This window comes from Aythya fuligula, chromosome 4 (genome assembly GCF_009819795.1).
Source record: "Aythya fuligula isolate bAytFul2 chromosome 4, bAytFul2.pri, whole genome shotgun sequence".
NCBI classification, from domain to species: Eukaryota; Metazoa; Chordata; class Aves; order Anseriformes; family Anatidae; genus Aythya; species Aythya fuligula.
This window is the reverse complement of record NC_045562.1, coordinates 76,521,629-76,541,386: the sequence shown is the minus strand read 5'-3', so window position 1 is coordinate 76,541,386 and position 19,758 is coordinate 76,521,629. Positions and strand designations below refer to the sequence as shown.

Below are 19,758 nucleotides of genomic sequence, written 5' to 3'. Positions count from 1 at the left end.
CAGCACGTGCAGCTCAGCGGGGTGCTGGTAAAGCCAGTGCTGGTGGTGGGGTGCGGGGCTTAATGTGAAAGAGGAAAACTCTTCTGCTTAGTACCTGGGTCCGAGTTGTGTTATTTTGCTCCAGAGTGCTGGAGAGCCCAGTCTGTTGTTCAGCTTCAGTCTGTTCTTTTTTTATCTGCTCGATGTTAACAGTAAACGAAAATATTCCCTAGCGTTTGTACGATCTTTTCACTGTTTGTCAGTTCAGACTTCCCAGCTGAAGGCTCGTTTTTTCTTGTTAAAATTCTGACCTCGTTTTGGATGAGGAGCTTGTGTGGAGCAGTGCAAACACTTTTCTCCCCACTTCTCCTGTAGGTCTGGGTTTTCTGAATGTATATCAATGACCTTCACCTTTTTGAGTGCCGAATGTGCAAAAAGCTACACGGCTCCCAGAGCTGGGAGCCTGCTGTTGTTCTCGTCCCTGAGTTCCTGGGGGCTAGGCAGGAGGAACACCCCAGGAGACCCCCGTTGAAAGTCCCAAGAGCCAGGGAGTAGGCGATGCTGTCAGGAGCACAGGACGGGCACAGACCAGACGTGTGTCAACTGCCTTTAAATTGGGTGCCCCCTCGTTACGTGGAAGCATTTCTGAGGCTTTGTGCCTTGTGCTGCAGGGTTGCTGGTTTCTTCTAAAACCTTTGGGGGAGACCAGCAGCGACTGCAGCACCCGGAGGTCTGCGGCTGCTTCCTCGCAGCACAGCGCTGGCTGTTCAGTGCTGCCTCCTCCTTTTCAGCACGCTCTGAGGCTTGGTGTCGCTGCCAGCAGCATTCACCGAGCTTCCTGCAGCGATGCTCTGGCCCTTTTCCCCCCGCTGCTGGTTCTTTCATTGAAATTCAAAGCGAGTGAAACACAGGCAGGTCACGTTGTGCCTCCCCGCGCACAGCACCAGCACCGTTGGTGCACCTTGCGCTGCCCGCAGCCCGCCGAGCGCTGCAGGAGGGGACAGGGGACAGGGGACGGGGCTGCCCCAGCTCTGGGGCTGCTGAGGGTTCGGTGCCGCTGCCGTCTGCAGCAGCTGCCCTGGAGGAGCTGCTCGGTGTGGTGCCGAGCAGGACGCGCTGCCGGCTGCGTGCCAGGGAGTTGCCATAGAGATGTCGGTGCCGGCTGCCGCAGCCGCGCTGCAGAACCTGGGGCAGCCTCGCCTCGCCCAGAGCCCGAGGCGTGGGGCAGGCGGCTCCTCTCCTCTGAGATGTGCCCCTGCCGTGCTGGGCCAGCAGCAACACCGAAGGGGCAGTACTGAGCTCCGGGATGCAGCCGGGAGAGGATTGGGCACCCCCTGCAGCTGTGAGCTGCTCGCAAGCCCATCGGGCACCCAGCAGTGCTGCAGAGGATGCGGCTGGTTTGGAGGACGACCTCTGATGCTGCAGGGCTTTGGCTTTTGGCAGTGGGAAGCCCTCTGCTCAGTCAGGGCTGGGGCTGAGGATGCCCTCGGGGAAGTGACGCGTGGCTCCTGCAGCAGGGCAGGGCTGGGAGGCTCGGACGTGTCCCCAAACAGATGTTTGGGTGGCTGGGTTGCCATTTGTCCCCCATAAGGGGATGTTCTGAGGGTGGCTCAAGGCTCTCTGCATTGCAGTAACTTCATGGGAGAAGGGAAGGGTACCGTGACCTAGTTCGAACGTGTCTGGTCCTTGGGCTCTTTCCTCAGACTGTTGGCAGGTCTAATGAGAGCCCCTGCTCCTACACGTTTATGCCCTGTTACACCACCACGTCCTGGTTTATGCAGAGCTCCGTGGGCTCTGCCCCACTCCCACCTCTTTAAGATCTCATATAAATGTCCTTTTGGTGTGCCCCAGCTCTCGCTGGACTGCAGACACTTGGTATGCGGGTCAGGCCCGAGGGCACTGCTGTGCCAGAGCTGATGGTTTTGTTTCTGTTTTTCTTTACAGATTCCCTGGAAGCTGCCAAAGCCAGCAAACTGGTGAGTGCTGAGCCCGTAACGCTGCAGGCTGCTGAAATACATTCACTTTGCAGCACGTGATCAGTGGGAGAGGCAGACTCACACATTCCCCTCCAGTGTTTTTCCTTCCGCTAACTTTTATCACCTCTCGAAAAGCTCCATTTTTCAACCCTGCAGGAAAAGTGCACGGAGCTGCACACACAACGTGCCAAAAGGGCAGGCTTTCCACCCTGTCTCCTATTAGCCCTTTTCCATTTTTTGCTGTAAAAGTGCCAGTGACAGAGTGCATTTCTCCTGAAACCCATGGGAAATGAGGCTCTATAAGAAGCAATCTCTCAACTAACCATGAGAAACCAGTAAGCTGTAGAGGAACACACTCCCAGCACAGTTGTTGATGTCACACACTTAAAGCTAAGTTCAATCAGCATTGCAACACGCACGTCCTGCACGCTTCTTGGCTGTGATCCTTAAAAAAAAAAAAAACAAAAACACAACAAACCAGACCAGAAAAGCACCCGTACACCCTGCAGGAAGTGTGCTCCTCAGGATATGGGAAATAAGCGCTCTGTGGCTTCTGTGGGGCTTGCAGAGGAACTGTGTGTTTACTTCTGAGCAGCCAGGAATCTCGATGGCTCTTGAGGCATTCACGGGTACGTGCTGTATGCAGACATGTGCCGTGTGCTCCATCAGGGACAGGAATTGGAGCAGGTACCTGTTCTACAAATGCTTCTGCCCCCCAGACAAGCTCAGACAGTTATTTAAGCGTGAAAGCACAAAAATGGCCACGCGTGCCTGCAGGTACTGAGAAAGCTGTGGTGGTGCTGGGGGGGACGGGACGGTGGCTTTGCTCTGTGCACACTTCAGAAGAAAGGTGGGATTCCCTGGGGCCCGGCTGGCCCCTCCTGCCGTGGGCAGCTGTGCAGGGAAAGCAGCTCCTTGATCTGAAAGCAGATCACGGGCTCTGTGGTACCCGTGACTGCCAGGAGCAGGAGGCATTTCCCCACGGTGGGCAGAGCTGTGCTCCGGGTCAGGGTCAGCCTGCACCACGGTGGGATGTGGGCACAGGATCCACGTGTGGAGGGGCTCCAGGGGCTCAGCACCCTCACGGGCCTGGGAGGCTGAGCCTCGCTCATGATCTGAGTCAAACAGACCCCAGAGTAGAGGGTGGAGAGGAAATTCCCACCCCCCCCCGCCTCGTATTTAAGGGATTTGGGGGATTTTGTAGGGTTACCTCCTCTGCTGACCGGGGCTCCCCTTACCTGCTGGTGTGTCCTGGCGGATTGCTCCCTTCCGCTGCAGGGCCCTGCACTGGTGGCAACTTCTCCCCCTTGTGTCCTGTGCCTGTGATGACATCCCAGTCCTGGGTTAATTACATGCGGCAATTAGTGCGAGGGTTGCTAGGTGAAGCTGTGTGCTGTAAAGGTCAGCCCAGACTGTGCTTCCTCAGAATAAAGGCTGCCAGAGGGAGTTGTGGGGTGCTGGAAGAGAGGTTTTAAAATTGTTTCAGAGCGTTTGTAATAAGAGACAGATATAATATTTATGAAGGGGGAAAGATGTAGCATTCATGAAATCAGGATGCTAAAATAGTAATTGTCCTGCAACTGCTCTGCCTAAGAAGGCTGCAGGAAAGGAGCTGAACTGACAGGGTTTGCTCCCAGGTTTAGACCCCCCCGATTAGATACCTGGTGGTGCCCCCTGCTTTAAGCATCTGTTGTTTTTATTATGTGAGAGAGAATTTGGTGCTGGCCATGTTGGAGGCAGGGCGCTCAGGTAGGTGGAGCTCTGTGCTGTTGGGGGCTGCAGGTGCTGCTGTGCCATGGGGCAGCCGGCCGAGCTTTTTGGTGTGGAAAAACTCTTCTAAATAACTCCCTGCTGCCTTTGAGGTGCTGCCCTGGCACAGCAGGCTCCCAGCATAACCCAAATGATGTCCTGGAGAGGTGGAGAGGAGGAGCACCCCCAGCACCCTGCCCCTGCACCCCGATGTCCTTGTAGTGAGGGCCCCAAAGCTGGGTGCTGGTCCCAAGGCACAGGAGTGCTTCCCATTTCACCGTCCCTTCCTGGCACAGCTGGGTTCTCCCCTCCCTTGTTCACATTCCAGCTTTGCTCCTGAGGGCAGGCAGCAGGATGTGCGCATCTTCTGTCCCCAGCCTGTCCCCCTGGCGAGTTTGGCAACGTGCTGAGTGTGCTCAGATCGCCTTGGCGGTGCCTTGAGCAGCGCTTTGGTGTCCAGGCCCTGGCGTTAGATACTCAGTGAGGCTGGGAGCAGCGTCAGCAGAAAAAAAAATCAAGGCTGGGAGAGCTTTGCTGGGCTGGGAGCTGGCCACAAAGGGTGGCTAGCAGATGAGGCTGGCCCTTTCTGCAGGGCAGCCCCCACGGTGCCACGGACACAGAAGCAATATAAAAAAAAAGATAAATTCTAGCATTTATGAGAAGGTGCAGGGATCCACCGAGCTCGAACCCAGTTTGCCTGATCTCGTGGCATCGCTTCGGAGCTCTCCTCACCACGGCAAAGCACCGCAGTGGAGCGGGGCAGAGCACGGCCTCGGGGGGGCTCTGTCAGCAGGGCTCGGTGCAGGCTGGGTGCCTGCAGGAGGGCGATGCTGGGGACCCCGCTGCGCTCCCACTGCTGTCCCCGTGCCTTCTGTCCCGCAGGGCCTGCGCCCCTCTCCTAATTCGCTCCGGCACGTCCCGCAACAAAGCCTGGTGGCATCAAAACCTGGTGACACCAAAATCCCGGCGCTCTGTGCTCACAGCACTGCCCGAGCAGCAGGTCCAGCCGCGCTGTGCGGCTGCAGTGCTGTGAATTTTGGATGGAGCAGGTGGAGGGGGCAGCAGCCCAGGGGGGCTTTGCCTCTGTGTGATTGAGCTGTGCTTCAACACAAAGCGCTGTGTAACAGTAAATTGTAAGCGTGTCCCGAGGCGTAGTTGCTGGGTTTAGTTCCTCTTCAATAGCTGCAAATGTACCCAAAAAAAGTGAGCAGAAAGCAGCCGGGCACAGCACCACCTGCCCTCTGCGGGGGCTGATCCAGGGTGGGCCAGAGCAGGAGGCGAGCATCGAGCATCGCAGGAGCTGGGTTTGGGGTGGGCTGTCCCCGGTGTTAGCTCGTTGCAAGTGCTGCCGGCTGCCATCAAGTGAATGAACTTTTCTTCCTTTGTGCCCTGGCACTTAGAAAGACTTTGTGCTGGAGGGATCTGGAGGCTGGACCAGTGAGTGGAGTGAAGCCAGTGAGTCAGTAAATCGGGTGGCTGAGAACAAGCCCCGCTGTCTACGTCCCTGTTAAGCCACCTCACGTTTGTTTAAATGTCTGAATGTATTTCCCTCCTTTCTGACAGTACGTGTTTTTGCAGCCTGGTGAATTCATTGGGAAATGCACTCTTTTGTGAAGAACTAGCTCTAAAACTTGTGGTATTCGAGCAGAGAGCAAACCGTTCTTATCAGGGCTGTGTGTGTGATGTGAGCTCTAACTTTCTAACCTTTTGTTTCCTCTTCATGCAGCGTGGAGTGAAACCTAAAAAGGTGGTGCGTTTTTTGCCAATTAGCCTGCATGTTGCAGTCTCCTGGCCGCATGAAACGCCCTCTGGTGCATCCCAGTCCATCGTCACTCATTGCTGTGCCCCCATCGTCCACGTGCATGTTTGCTCATTGCATGCGCTCCCCTCTCCAGCCCCCAGCCTACCCAGAGGGTACGAGGTAAATGCAGCGACTGCTTCTGAGCTGGATCACTGCGTGGTGGGGGAGTTCACGTTACCGTGTCTCTGCCCCATCACCGCCCCAGGGAGGTGCAGAGGTCGGAAGCCAAGCTTTTAGCTTTAAGCACAGTTGTGAGCACTTTCTGCTAATGAGTTAATTGCAGCTGGGCCTTCAAGGCAGCACGTGGTGCCGGTCGCTGGTACCTGTGGGCTGTGCCCAGCATCGCTCCCGACGTGTCTGTGCCTAGGTTTTACATCAAGGGATGTTAAATTTTAGGCAATGAAGTGAGCACACACATTGCTGCTCCCATGTGAACGATGGCTGACACTCACCTTGGCTTTTGCTTTCTTCTGCCTTCTCTTTCCTCTAAGTGGCATTGTAACGTGGGGCATGTTCCCCTGCGTACGGGGGCTGTCGGCACCAGCTGCATGCCAAGTGCTCTGTGTGCTGTGGGGAGCATGAGCTGTGCTCCCTGGCGCTTACTGTCTTCAGTGGGAACATTTAAAACATGACAGATGAATTTTGGTAACCCGCTGCGTTATCACAGGGCCATCGTGTGGCCCTTTTCTGATCAATACATAGCAGGTTTCTGAGCAGCACGGGGTGATGCTGCGCTCTGGGGCAGGTCTGACGTGTAGCTGAGTGCTGGTGAAGCAAGGAGCTCCCACGGGAGTTTGGGAGAGGTACCACACGGCTCTGAAATATATTTGGGGACTTGCAGACAAGTCACCGTTTTGCTTAGCTGTGTTACTGCCTTCCCCTTGGGACGTGGCTCCCCGTGCTGCCTCCAGGTAAGAGCACCCCACGCCCCGTGTGCTTATAGCACAAACCAGAGCAAAAAGCCTTTGGGATCCCTTATGGCCAAAACGACCTACAGCTGCACAGGCCTTGGCAGAGAGCGACCCTTTCCCAGGGGCTGCTTGGGGAATATTTTCTTTTGCCAAGGAAATCTTACTGAGCAAACAGCAGCGCTCAGGGACCTGGGTGAGCAGCAGCGAGGGGACGCTGGAACCATACCTGCTTAGTCCTCTGCGTGCAGGACGCCCGTCAGGGGTCTCGACCATGGATCTTTAGTTCCCAGCTGCTTCCATTCGGATTTTGGGGTGCAGAGGTGATCCAAACAGCAGCGCTGCTCCTCCTTTGGAAGGTCCATGGATGAGGGGCAGCGCAGAGGTGCAGGGAGGAGCTGCAGGGGGGTGGCTGAGAGGGTGGCTACCGGGTGGCCTCCGTCTCCAACCCCTTCCACGGCCTCTGTCCAAATCCCCTGCGCGTGTCGGGGCTGGGCAGGCGTGCACGCACTCCTCCTGCTCGTCCAGTCCCGCTGCCTCTGACCCTTGCTGGTTTGCACACAGCTTGTGCTCGTACCCGGCTCTTTTCCGTGCCTCTGCCGATGGGAAGGACTCGTCTGGAATGCTTTGTTTCTTTATTTTCCAGCCCCCCTTTCCCTGGGTTTTCCAGGCAGTTGGGCTGCTTGTGGGTTGTCGTACGTACGCTGCCATCTGCTCAGAGCTTTGGCTGTGCTGCCTTTAGAAGTGGTTGTATGCTAGCAGCTGTCCGGAGAGCTCTCCTGGGTAGCGTTGCGTGGAGGTGGGCTCAGGCAGGTACGTCAAAGCTTTCTGCAGAGGGACAGACCCGTGCCGTGTTTTTTCCGATGTCACCTGAGAATTTAATTTTTTCAGACAAAAGCCTCTAATAAACTTGTCAGCTCTCCACCCCCCTCCCCTGCAGCTCTTGACATTGCACAACTGCATGAAAACTGTGGTCCAGTTGGTATGATCACAAAATAACTAACGTTATTAGCAGGTAAATCCTTAGTCATGAGGTTAAGGTAGCTCTTTGCATGTTAAATATAGACTTAATCGTATTAAAAGCTGCTGCTTGCTGCTTTGTTGTGCCAGATGGTCCTCATCCTCCGAGCTACTGTCCCCCTCTCTGTGTTCCCTTTGCCTTGGTCTTGCTGCTCTTTCGGTGTCTGTCGGGGGGATTCTTGTCCCTGGGGTGCTGCGAGGGCACTGGGGAGCTCCCCCCTCGCATGGGCAGCAGCCACGCATCCCTCGCTCGAGCTGCTGGGGCTGTTCCTGGCATCCCCTCCACATCCTCAGCAGGGATTGCTCTGCCAAAACCGCCGCTGTGCTGGGCGGGAGGAGCCCCCCGGTGCCTGCTTTGGAAGCAGTACAAGTGTTCCTCTCCTGATTCTCAGAGTGAAGTGAGTTTGGTGCTACCCCAGCTGGCGTTTTGCTGAGGGTGCAGTCAGGTCAGCAGTGTTGTTCCCCCTCTTGCCGAAATGCCAGGCGTCACTGCTGGGTCACCTTCCAGCGACCGGCAGCGCTGGGTCCTGCGGCGTGATGCAGCTGGGGCGCTCCTGCCCGGGGCAGCGGTGTGATGAGGGCACTTAGGGCTGCACGGAAGGGCTGGGCAGATCCTCTCCCTGAAGATAAATCTTAAGGAGTACGAAGTGCACACGAATCGTGTTTTACTCAGGGGTGCACAAGCTGCTGGTGTGTGGGAGCACAGCTGGGTGCTGCCCTCCCCGCGTGCCCATCCCTGGGCCTCTGCTCTGCCCTTTGCTCCTGCGCATTGTGGCTGCTTCCCTGGGGGTTCCAGCACAGCCCCGGGTCCTGCCCTGCAGCTGCCCTGGGGCTGGGAGCAGGAATCTGGAGGCCCCTTTCCCTGCTTGGTGTTAATGCTGCTGCTGATGGGGTGCCCAAGGATGCTGCTGCGTTCCTCTGTTCATGGCTTTATGCCATGGGCTCGGCCATGCTCGTGAGGATATTGCGGTAGGGTGGCAGTGTCCGAACACAACACGCTGCTGCCTTCTCTGCTGGCCGAGTCCTGGCTGTTGTGTGTCCTACCTGCTCACGTGCAGTCCGTCTGCTTTCTGCTCCCTGTCCCCGTCACGGCCAGCACCGCAGTGCCGGCTGCGTGGTGGTGGCTGAGCTGTGCCCCCGCTGGCAGCAGGACGAGCCATGCGCACATTCTGGGCTCAACGGGCAGCAGCTCCTGGGTGAAACACTCCAAAAGGTGTGCCCGGCACTGCTGGGTCTGGGCCCTGCAGAGCACCAGGCACAGAGTTCCCGGGTCAGGCAGAGCAGGGAGCAAGTTCTCAGCTGGTCCCGTGGGCGCGCTGCTGGTGGCGACTGCTGCAGGCGTGGATGAAGCGAGCCCTTCCCTGCAGTGGGAGCGTGCTCGGTGCTGTGCCCTGTACACCTTGGCCAGGTGCTGACGACAATAACTATTTTCCATCGTGCTGTCTAGCCGTAGCTCACCCATCCTGTACCAGCGTGATGCGGGCTTTTCAGACAGGTGTTGTTCCCATTCTGGTAGCACTCCTGTCCCCTTCATCATTCCAGGTGGCATTCGGTGTGCTGGAGCTGGATTTTAAGTGTTTTGTTCTGAGCCGAGTGCAACGGATCTGCAGAGAGCTTCATCTCCTGCTCTGCTGCGTGCTTGCTCTCGTTCCGCTGCCCCCTGTGCTCCTGCATCAGCTCACAGCCCCCAGTGCTCGCAGTCATCTCTGCTGGGGCAGCAGATGGCTGCTGCCAGCCTGGAGAGGGCACGGGGCGCTCCGCTTCCAGATGGCTTCTTTTTAAAGAAGAGGGGCCAGCCCAAGCCCTGTTAATCCTTTAAAGGAAAGAGTAATCCGATTACCTCATAAAGCGTGCCTCACATCTGAGCTGCTGGGAACGTGTCCTACAAAAGGCTCTCGGCGGAGCTGGTGCCGGTGCCTGCACCGCTCCTGCCCAGGAGCTCTGCCGGGGTCGTTCACGGGGACGTGCGAGGCCCGTGGGGTGCCGGGTCGGTTATTTGGCTGCTAGCAAAGGAAGGGCCAGCGCACAGAGCTGAGCAGAGTCTGGCGCCACAAGCTGGTCACACCACGGAAAGGAGCTGAAGGTAGCACGAGCTGGGCCGGCTCCAGAACCGAGATAAGAGTCAGCAATCTTATTATCTGCGGTGGTGCGAGGAGCTCCCTGCTAATCTGCACGGCTCTCGTCTAAATAACTGCTCTGGGATATTGCTGAGTGGTTTCTAAAGGGCAGCTCTGAGGCATCGAGCATCGTTCTTTTCAGCTGTGAAGTTGTGTTTTATTACCTCCTCCTCCTGCTTATGAGGGCAGCTGTGGAAGGTGCGGCCAGCTCCGTGCTGGATGGAGAAGAAATGTATGGAGTCTGGGATTTGCATTAGGAGAGGGGTTGATTCATGAGAGCAGCTCCTGCCTCCCCCCCTCACTGTAACTCCTTAATTCTCTGAAGGTTAAATCTGCGTAAGCTTTCATGTGACTCCGACAGCAATGTATATGGCACTTTGTTCACCAAGGGGCTTACAGCCACGAATGAAGGATGCTTTTGTCTGAGAACACTTAACGGGTGTTTGGGCCCCCTGCCTGGAGGCAAACAGTTGGTGGGGACTGCGAGATGGAGGAGATGGAGGCAGCCTCTGGCCTCTGTCCCCCTGGGGCACCCGGCGAGGGGCTGCCCTGGAGCAGCTGCTTCGTGCCTCCCCGTAACTTAAAAGCCATCTCTGTACAAAATCAACTCCTGATCCAAAGCAAATTTTGCTGTGACATGCTCAAGCTAATGGAACTCTGTGGTTCTCCATGAACACGTGCTGTCAGTGCTTTGAGAGCTGCCTCGAGCTGCTGCCTGCACCCGCTGGGAGCCTGGTCCTGGCTCTGCAAGGTGTCCGTGCTGTTTGCTACCTGTTACCCTCTGCAGGAGCTCCACGGCCAGATAGAGGGAACCCAAAGGCCCTTTGCCTTGGGTGCTGGGTGTGTCCCATCCCGAGAATGGTTTCTGTAGACACTGAAGTGTCTGATTTGGCGGCTCATAGAATGGTTTGGGCCAGAAGGGACCTTTAAAGATAAGCAGCTCACTTTGTGGACTGGTGGGCTGACTGTGCTGACCCAGGATGAGCTGTTTTGGTTGGCCCTGAAGAGTTGTCATCAAAACTGAAGAGGAGGGAGGTGGCAGGGCAGGTGCCCCAGCCTTGTACTGGGGGCTGGGAGGCCGGTGACCTGCCTCATCCTCAGCACCTCTTGGAGCTTGGAGACCCCCACCTGCCGAGGACGGAGCCCAGCCCCAAGCCTGTGACCTTCCCCGGTGGAGGAGAGACGCTGCCTGAAGGGGAAATGCCAAGGAGGGCGCTTCCAGACTGGCCAGGAACCCCAAAACTGCTGACGTTTATCTTACCGAGGAGTTGCAGCTCAACTGCCTGGGGGCTGGTGAAAGCCCACCTGTGCTCGGGGGAGGTTAAATGATGCAGAAGGAGAAGTAACTCGCAGACGGACCACAGCTTGCAGTTGCTTGTCCCTGAGCTGCCAGGGTAGCTGCCCGCTCCCTTGGGAAGCTCCGCAGCAGAGACTGAAGGCCCCTCACCCTGCCCAGCCGCTCCCAGCAGTGAGCTCAAGGACCCAGGGCTGCTCCGGCAGAAGGACACAACAACCACGAGTGTTACAGAACATCAGGGCTGTGAAATGTGGGCAGCTGGGCTCCTGGGACCAGGCGTTGCAGAGGGTCCGTAAGTCAAGAGCAGATGCGCTGCTGCAGACAGCCGTGATTGCAGCTGCTGGACGAGGAGGCGTTTGGAGCATCATGACAAAGCGACAGGCCTTCCTGCGCTAATTGCCTGCGTTAATTGCCTTCCTCACTCTTCATGGGATATCTTTATGGGATATCTGCATTTGCTCTGTAACTGAATCCGGTGGCGTGATCCTGCATCCTGCGGGAGCATCTCAGGAGCTGCAGCCGTGCTCTGCACTGAGGCCACATGCTGTTCGCTCGGCTGCTCAAGTGATGATTACGTCTCTGGGAGGATTTCTCTGGTTTCAGAAACCAAACCAAAGCAACCAGCAACCATCCAAAACCCAGGACGTGGAAGGCTTTAGAGGCACTAAGGGCCGAGTCCTGCACCCCCAGGGCCAGGGGAGCTGCTGCCCACCCCCAGCACGGAGGTGCTGGGTTCCTGCGCTGCGGTCATTAACCAAAGCCTTGCACCTTGTGTTGTTTTAGGCCTTGGACAGCATTGCCCTGTGAGGGAGAAGAACAAAAAGAGATGGAATCAGGCCTCGGGTTGGCAGTTGTGTGTGGGGAGTTGTCCCCGTCCTTGCAGCGGGTGAGCTGCAGCAGGGGCAGCCTGCGCCAGCCCCAGGGGCTCTGCGGGGATCGGGGGGTGCTGGTGCGGGGATCGGGGGGTGCTGGTGTGCGGCTCGTCCCTGACACTCGTCAGCCTTGCTGTAATGAAATCCAGACCGTCCCTTGAGGACCATCGATCGGGGTGTGTAACCTGAGCGCGGCACTAAGTGCTTTTAAGGTACCCGAGGGCTGGGCCGAGGCTGATGGATGAGGAGGGTGCAGAGCAGGGCATGATTCAGCTTTGGGCTGTGCCGGGTGCTGCTGCCAGGCCCCTTTGTTGGTCTGCAGGGCGTTACGGAGCGGCAGGACCAAGATATTTGGGGCTAATAGGTTGCCTTTTGTGCCTGATGTTTTTGTAGACTTTGAGTCTACACCAATGTGGTTTGTGCAGCACAGTGAGTGCGCTGGGACACTGCAGGACCCCAGACGGGTGTCTGCTAGGGGCTGCCGTAGGGTCTGGGTCTGCTGCCTTTGTGGTAAATATTTCAGAAGCTTTCAGCTGGAGCTCTGAGACTTCCCAGCGTGGCACCAAGCAGGGGACGCGGTTGCAGGGGTGATTGCTGCAGGGCAGGAGGTCCCACGCGGATGGGGTCCCCGGGAGCTGAGGCTCCCCGCACGGCGAGGCTGAGCCCCGTGCAGCAGAACGGCGTGGGCACGGGGCTGGCGGGCAGGGGGCCCGGGCGCTGCTGGGTGCCGGCAGCCGGGCTCCGGTCCTGCCCGAGGGAGCGGGGCTGCGGCCTGAGCTCGGTCCCGTTACCCGAGGGGGTCCCGAGGGGCCGGTTGAGGCGGGGGCACGGCTCGGTGCCCGCCCGCAGCGCTGCGCTGCCCCGGTCGGGGCCTCGGGTGCCTCGGGGCCCCCAGCCCGGCTCCCTCCGGTGCCGCCCGGTGCGCCCAGCGTCCCCTCCTGGGCCTGCGGCTCCGGTAACCGGGCGCTGCCAGCCGGGGAGCCGGGCACCGGGGGGGGCACGGGGGCTGCCCGGAGGAGCCCGGAGCGGCGGCGGCGGCGGTGCCCGGGACCGGCGGGGAGGGGAGGGGGGGGGGCGAAGGGGGGAGGGCACGGGGAGGGGGCCCCGCCCGCAGCTCCCGGTTGGGGGCGGGGCCCGGTGGCGGCGGCGATGACGTCAGGGGGCGGGGCCGGGGCGGGGCGCGCGGCCATTTGCAGGCAGCGCCGGGCGGGCTCCGGGCGGCTCCGCTCCCCCCGCTCCGCTCCGCTCCCCGCCGGCCCCGCTCCGCTCCGCTCCCCTTCCCCGGCTCCTCTCTCCTCTGTCCGCTCCTCTCCTCTCCTCTCCTGTCCTCCCGCCCCGTTCCGCAATGATGAGGCAGGCCCCGGCCGCACGGAAGGTACAGCCGCTCTCGTGCCTCCCCCCCCCCGGTACCGCTCGGCGTCGGGGCCGGGGCCGGGGCCCGCTGCGGGCGGGGGGGGGCGCGGGGCGAGGCGGCGGCACCGGGCTCACGGCCTCACCCCCCCCCCACCCCCCCTCCCTCCTCCTCCTCCCGGTGCTGCCGGCCGCATCCCGGCCCGACCTGACCCCACCGGGAGCTCCGCGCCCCGCTCCGTGCCCGCGGGGACGGCCCCGGGCAGCACCGGGAGCCACGGAGCGAAGGCGGCGGCAGGGCCGTGCTGTACCGTGCCGTGCCGTGCCGTGCCGGGCACTGCGGTCTCACCACCGTACAGCCGGTGTCCGGCTCTCCCGGTGCACCCCCAGCGGCGCCCGGTGCCTCCCGGTGCCTCCCGGTGCCCGTACAGCTCCCGCCCCGTCCCCTTCCCGGCGCGGGGTCCCGCCGAGGCTCCGGGTGTCCCCGCGGCAGGGCTCAGCCCCTCTCCCCCGGCCTCTCCCCCAGCTTCGGAAGGTGTCGCTTTGGTTCGCCTCGGTCTGGGTTTTCCTCTTGCTTTGCCTCGGGTGCCGCAGGCAGGTCGGTGCCCGAGGCGTTGCCGGCTGCTCCCGTGTGCTGAAAGCCCCAGCAGAACGCCCCCAGCAGCACCGGGACCCCGGGGACAGCCGCCAGGATGGAGCTCGGAGATGGGGCAGCACCAACAGGTGGGATCTGACCCAGCACTCCCCAGAAGGGCTCGGCTCCTCCATCACCGGGTGATCACTGGGAAGGGAGTGCTGCCAGCAGCAGGAGCTGTGTGCTGACCTCGGCTGCCAGAAGCCTCCCAGGGACGACGTGAGAAATGTCTGCAGCAGGGCCTGTGGTGTGGGGAGAGCTCTGCTCCACCTCAACCCTGCGAGCTGCATCCAGCAGAAGACCTCGGCGAGGTGGTACTGGCCCTGCCCAGAGCGAGGAGATGACACCGGTGTGCTCGTCCCGAGGGCAGAGCTGCAGCACGTTTGGGATGGTGCCAGCGCTCAGTGCCCTTGGCTGGCTCTGGGCTGTGACTCTCGTGCTCCGAGTGGAACCGACTGGGCAGCACCCCGGGACCTGCCACCCGCAGCCTCGCAGCACGCGTGGGTGATGCTGGCTGCTGCCGGGGGCAGATGGAGGTGGCCGGGAGTTTTGCTGGGCTGGATGTGGGGTTTGTATACGAGTGAGTCTGCTTCAAGCACCGGCTGCTGCTCTTGCTCCTGAGCGTGGGGCTGCCCAGGGATCGAAGGCTGCGTAATAGCATCATCGAGCGTTTATGCAGCAACATTACGCAGCAGAGTTCAGAACCACCAAATAAAATATTAATAGCCACAACGGGCCGGTGCGGAGCACCCTGGGATCCGGGAGGACACAAAGTGTCTGCGTTAAGTGATGTCGTGGGGAGCCAGTTCTGGAGCCTGGCAGAAGCTCGAGGGTCTGAGCCCCACTCCCGAGCAGGGTTCCTCGATGATCCCTCAGTGGGAAGTCCTCCATCGGGGGAGCAGTGCCGCCTCCCTCCATCTCGGATGCGCTTTGGGGAGCGGGAGGTGAGAGCTGGAACCTACCTGATGGTAATGGCTGGGAAGGAGGAGCCAGCAGCACAGCCCAGGCACCGCTCTGCAAGCTGCTTACAAGTGCTTTGGAGACCACAGATGGTGAATTGCTGCCTGAAAGCTCACCCCAGCTGCTCCCTGAGGAGGCACGAGGGTCTTGCCTTTTATTCCAAGTGCTCAGCCCCAGGGGCTCCCCAGCGCCTTCATCCCCCTCCAGCAGGGAGCACTTCTGCCTTCACAGCACTGGTTCGGAGGAGTGGGGCGTGCTGTGGACAGCAACACAGCAGGAGCCTGGCTGCCCTCCTGAGCAGCAGACCTCCTCTGACCTCCCCTCAACAAGGGGTGCTTGCCCGGCACACCCCAGAGCTTCAGCTCCTGATAGCAGCATGGCATTACGTGGTCTGGAGCCAGAACAACCTGCGTTATGTTAGACTGTGCTGGAAGAGGAGGCACGAGACCAGGATTGCTCTCTGTGTAACGTGGCTATCACCAGGAGGTCTCTTCAGCATTTGCAGTGGGGAAGATGCTCTGCCTCTGCCTGCCCCCATGGACCAGGAGCTGCCAGGCGAGGGCTGAGCGATGGGAGCAGGATCAGCGGTCACTGTGCGGTGTTCCTGCTGGTGCTGCAGGGTCCGGGGGAGCTTTCAGGTCTCTGTGAGGATTGCTGGTGTCATGCCAAGTAATCCTCGGTTAGCAGGGCTTTCCAAAGAAGCCCTACTTTGGAAAAGCTGGTGCTCCTAAATCAGCGTGGTGTTTATCAGAGAGTTTTAAGCTTTTGCTGGTTTTGTTACATTTTTCCAGATAGTTTTGCAAATGGAAATATGCTCTGGGAGATGTGCATCTTCCCCTCTGTGCTGACGGGGGCCGGCTGTTGAGTGCAGCCTTTTAGAGAACGCTGGCAGTGAGCAGGGTAGGGTTTAGCCTAAGCAATCCAATTGTCGGTTTGCTATTTTGAAGCGGCAATCTGCCCAGTCCTGATCTATATACAAATAGAAAAGTGGCTGCAGGATCTCCTGGGTGGCGTTTCCAGGCCCCTTGCTGCTGGCCAGGCGTTGCAGTGGGTGCGGGTGCCCAGTTTTGGTGGCTTCAGCGTCCCACCGTGAGCGGGGCCGTCCAGCTCTCCCCTGCGGTCACAGCGTTTGGTAACGGGACAATCCTCCTGCTGATGTGTGACCCTGCGAGGTGTGCTGAGACATCTCCGTGCAGGTGCTGGCTGTTCTGCCGTGCTGCGTGCCAGACAGCGCGTGTTGGGGACAGGAGGTCCTGCCCTGCACCTTACGGAGCCATTTGTTTCCAGAAATGAGAAGAAAATCTGGAGTGTTTGAGAAGAAGCTTCACGAGATGTTATGCCTGCAAATCTTACAACTGAAGCAGAGCCCGGGGGCTCTGGCACCTCTGTGTGCAGCTGGCTTGGTGATGCTCTAGGTCCTTTGGAAACAAAGGGTGGGAGGGAAGAAATTTTGTCTCTCTATTCCTTTTAATAAAAAGTCAATCTCAGTTTCGTGACCTCTCTAGGAAAGACGCGTTGAGCGAGATCCCCTGGTTGGCAGCAGAACGCCGGCGAGCCCTGAGCAGTGCTGCAGGAACGGGGCCGTTTCTCAGGCAGCCCAGGTTTTGCCCGCGAAGCCGAAGCTCTTTTCGGAAGCAAGTGGAGCCTCTGCACCCAGGGCACCTGCTGGAGTCCTGGGGCTGGCTCCTGCGGGGATCCGCGGGTTTTGGGCTGCAGGCAGCCCTGTGGTCCCACACCGATGCTATGGGGGGAGAAACCAGGACGGGGCACGGCGAATTCCGGGCGGTCTGGGCCAGAAAACCTGAGCGGGAGGCTGGGCTGCTGCAGGGCTCTGTCTCCCTGGGGGCTCTGCTTGCAGGGTTTCACCTGGAGCTGTGCTGGGAGCGCGGGTTAATGAGCACCGACACCTGATGCCACGCACACTAATTGCAGTGATGTCTTTTGTTTCCTTTACCTGTTCTCTGCTGCATCTGCTGCTGTGCTGCTGCCGTCTGTCTCTCTGCTCCTGTCTTTCCCTGTATGAATGTCTCTCCTCCTCTGCCTTCTGCTCCTGTTGCCCTCCAGACCACCGCCCGGCGGCCCAAGGTGAGAACCAGCAGCTGCGCGCGGGGGGCTGAGCACCCCCGGATTTGTAAATACGAACTCGTTGAGTGCTGACCCCAAAGCGCGTTTGTTTGCTGTTGTCCTTTGTGCAGAACCTGAAGGAGCTCACAAAACTGCTCCTCTAGGGTGGGTCTGAATCATGGTACAGCCTTCTGGGGCAAACTGTACTGAGAAACGTGGTGCTCTTAGCCAGAGCGCATCCAACAGCGGAGCTTACAGGCAGCGAGCTAACGCCAAGCCTGGCTGGCAGAGCACGCTGCTTGGTGTCCCTCTTAATGTCCTTACTTGCTGCTCACTGACTCTTGCTAGCTCATGCAGGAGACTTTCCAGCAGCATCTTGAGTTTATCAGCGGGAGGAGAGAGGTAAGAGGTAGCTGCTAGGACTGCGCTGGTTCCAGCACAGTCACTCACGTGTTGAGGTCTGCCCCAGCAAGCAGGACCAGCAGAGGAGCACAGCACACGATAGATGAGAACAAACAAGGGAGATAAAACCTCAAAGAACTCTTCAGTAGCCAAGTTATGGTTTGTAAATGATTGTATCTCTTCTGTGGAGGGTGCTCTGCGGGGAGGGCTTGGTTTTCACTGGCATGTATAAGGAACACAAGGCAGGGCAGTGGCTGATCCGTGGGTATTTACCTCATGGGTAAAAAAAAAAAAAAGTGAGAGCAGTGTATGAGCAGTCTGCAAGGGTAAAACCTGTAGGTCAAAATTTCCTCTAAAGTGCCTAGAAGTGTAAAACCCCACATGCCTCAGACAGGGCAGGGCTTTTGCTGCAGACCTGTGCATTTGCAGCGAGCCGCTCTCGAGCATCACACCCGGTTGTGGTCAGGCTCACAGCCACAGCAGATGGGGTCAGCAGGCAGCTCTCGCCCTGGGACACTGGTTTCAGTGGGAGCCACTGGTGAGGGTTGTGCCGTGGCTGTGCTCGGGGCTCTAGGGGTGCCAGGGCACACTGCCCTGTGGTCCTGGCACCTTGTTGGGCCCGAGCCGCCAGGCTGTCAGCGGGCTCTGCACCACTAAGCCACACCAGGAGTGTCCCCGGGCCATGTTTCTCCCTGCCCACAGAAGCTTAAAGCTCACTCTGTGAAGTTTTAATCCCCAGAGCAGCACCTCTGAACTTCCTTGTTCTGAGTGTGACGTTTCTTGGGGATCCCGTGGGTGGCTTGGCACCACCGGGGCTGTGCTCAGCAGGGAGGGCTGAGCCCGCCTGTCCGTGGGGCATTCAGCAACTGCAGCAGGGCTGGCTTGGCCAAAATGAGTGAGGAGTCTGCAGAAGGCCTGGCTGCAGCAGGGCAGGTGATTGCCCTGTTTCCAGTGCTGCTCTGGCAGGCGGGAGCAGCGGTGCCTGTCCCGTGCCCATCTCAGTGCCCGTGCACACCCAGCCTGGTGAGCTGTGTGCCTTGGGAGACTGCAGTGCACCAAAAAGCCAAGATTGAGGAGTAAAACAGTCAGGAAGATAATTTACAGGGTGTTAGGTGCTATGGAGATGAGTGCTTCAGCAGTGCAGGGCCATGAGGAGCCGATCGGGTGAACCCCAACCCTTGCTGCTGGCTTCCCAGCCTGCGGCTAGCAGCCCCATAAGCACCGCTGAAGCGACTCCGCTGCGCTGCTTCTTCAGGTTCCTCTGATTTCCCCTGCGCTCCGGTGAACCCTTGCTACTCTTCATTTTGTCCTCCTGTTGCCCTAGGATCCGTGCTGTGTGCCCACAGCCCAGTTGCAAGCAGAGGACGCAGGTTTGGGACCCTGCTGTGGTGTCCCCATGGCACTGCCGGCGGCATCCCCGTGCCCGAGCTGGGCGCACCGCGAGCCCCTTCCCGTGGCAGCCCGGTGCCCACAGCCCTCTGCATGGGGAGCAGGGGGGTGGGAGCTGCCCGGCCCCTGGTTCTGCACACTTTGGGGTTTTGCTGTCTCATCCTCTGCAGCTGGAACCCCGAAAACCCTGGGCACGTGTCCCGTCTGTGGGCAGTGCTGGGGGCCCCCCTCAGCCCCTTCGCTGACCGCTCTGCACGCTCACCTGATGGGTGTAGGCAGTGCCTGCCGTTGGGCTTAGCGTGAGGATCTCGGCGCTCAGCCTGACTGCAGCAGCAGGGTGGATGTGGCAGCACAAGGGAACAGTTTGTAGGGCAGCCTCGTACTGTCCCCGTCACCACAGGAGGGAGCAGAGGGACTGCTGCGTCCGACCCATAGCAGGGCTTGTGTGCACACAATTCTGTGGTTTTGTTTGTTTTTTAGCTATGGCAGTTGTGTAATAACCTTTTACCTTCCCTTCAGCAACCGAGTATCTATGGATTTTGCTCAAGTCAGACTCTGTAGCATAAAACCCACAGAATTTATTGCTGGGAAATCTCCGGAGTGCTGCTCGTCCTCAGCACGCTGCAGGTCTCGGTAAAACCAGGTCATGGCTGTGCTCAGCGTAGCCAGAGGCACTTTGCTGTCACCGTGCCCCTGTCACCGTGCCCTGCAGAGCCCCTTCTGCCATCCGGGCGAGCTGTGCCCGACCTCAGCCCTCTCCCAGGGCATCCCCCCGCCTGGGTGGGACTGCAGTGCCCAAACTTCTGCTCCCTTCCTATCGCAGCCGGTAAGTATTCACACTGCGAGAGCCTGAAGCACCTCTGAAGTTTTATTCTGGGTTTCCTCTGTGCTGGAAGGGGTCTCAAGGACAGTGGTGGCGATGGGCCAACGCCGTGGTGAAAGGAAGGCAGGACTGAAGGAGGTGTGAAGCCCCTCTCCCCCAGGACACACTCCTCTGATGCTCCCCTCTGCCCGCGTTGTCTTGCAGCCCACCCGGACCCCCAGTTCTGCGGCATCCAGCGGCACGGCCGGGCCCTCGGGCTCAGCCTCTGCCTCTGGCGGGGAGATGAGCAGCAGCGAGCCCAGCACACCCGCCCAGACACCACTGGTGGCCCCCGTCATCCCTTCTCCTTCCCTCACCTCGCCGGTGGCACCGATGGTTCCCTCGCCCACCAAGGTAAGGCACGGCGCCTGCGGTCGG

At 59.3% G+C, this 19,758-nt stretch overlaps 1 protein-coding gene across 8 annotated transcripts in view; it reads left to right on the top strand.

The window, feature by feature from the left end:
* Nucleotides 1–19,758, top strand: part of DCTN1 (dynactin subunit 1) — a 56,245-nt gene that overhangs the window by 17,374 nt on the left and 19,113 nt on the right. For 3 of the 8 annotated variants that reach the window (XM_032186199.1, XM_032186195.1, XM_032186194.1), the window contains exons 4-7: nucleotides 1,924–1,955; nucleotides 5,431–5,451; nucleotides 16,728–16,748; nucleotides 19,546–19,734. In XM_032186199.1, coding sequence (XP_032042090.1) covers nucleotides 1,924–1,955; nucleotides 5,431–5,451; nucleotides 16,728–16,748; nucleotides 19,546–19,734 — 263 coding nt within the window. Of the gene's footprint in view, nucleotides 1–1,923; nucleotides 1,956–5,430; nucleotides 5,452–13,006; nucleotides 13,095–16,727; nucleotides 16,749–19,545; nucleotides 19,735–19,758 lie in introns of those variants that run through there. The other 5 variants (XM_032186201.1, XM_032186200.1, XM_032186197.1 and 2 more) reach the window with 4 other exon arrangements.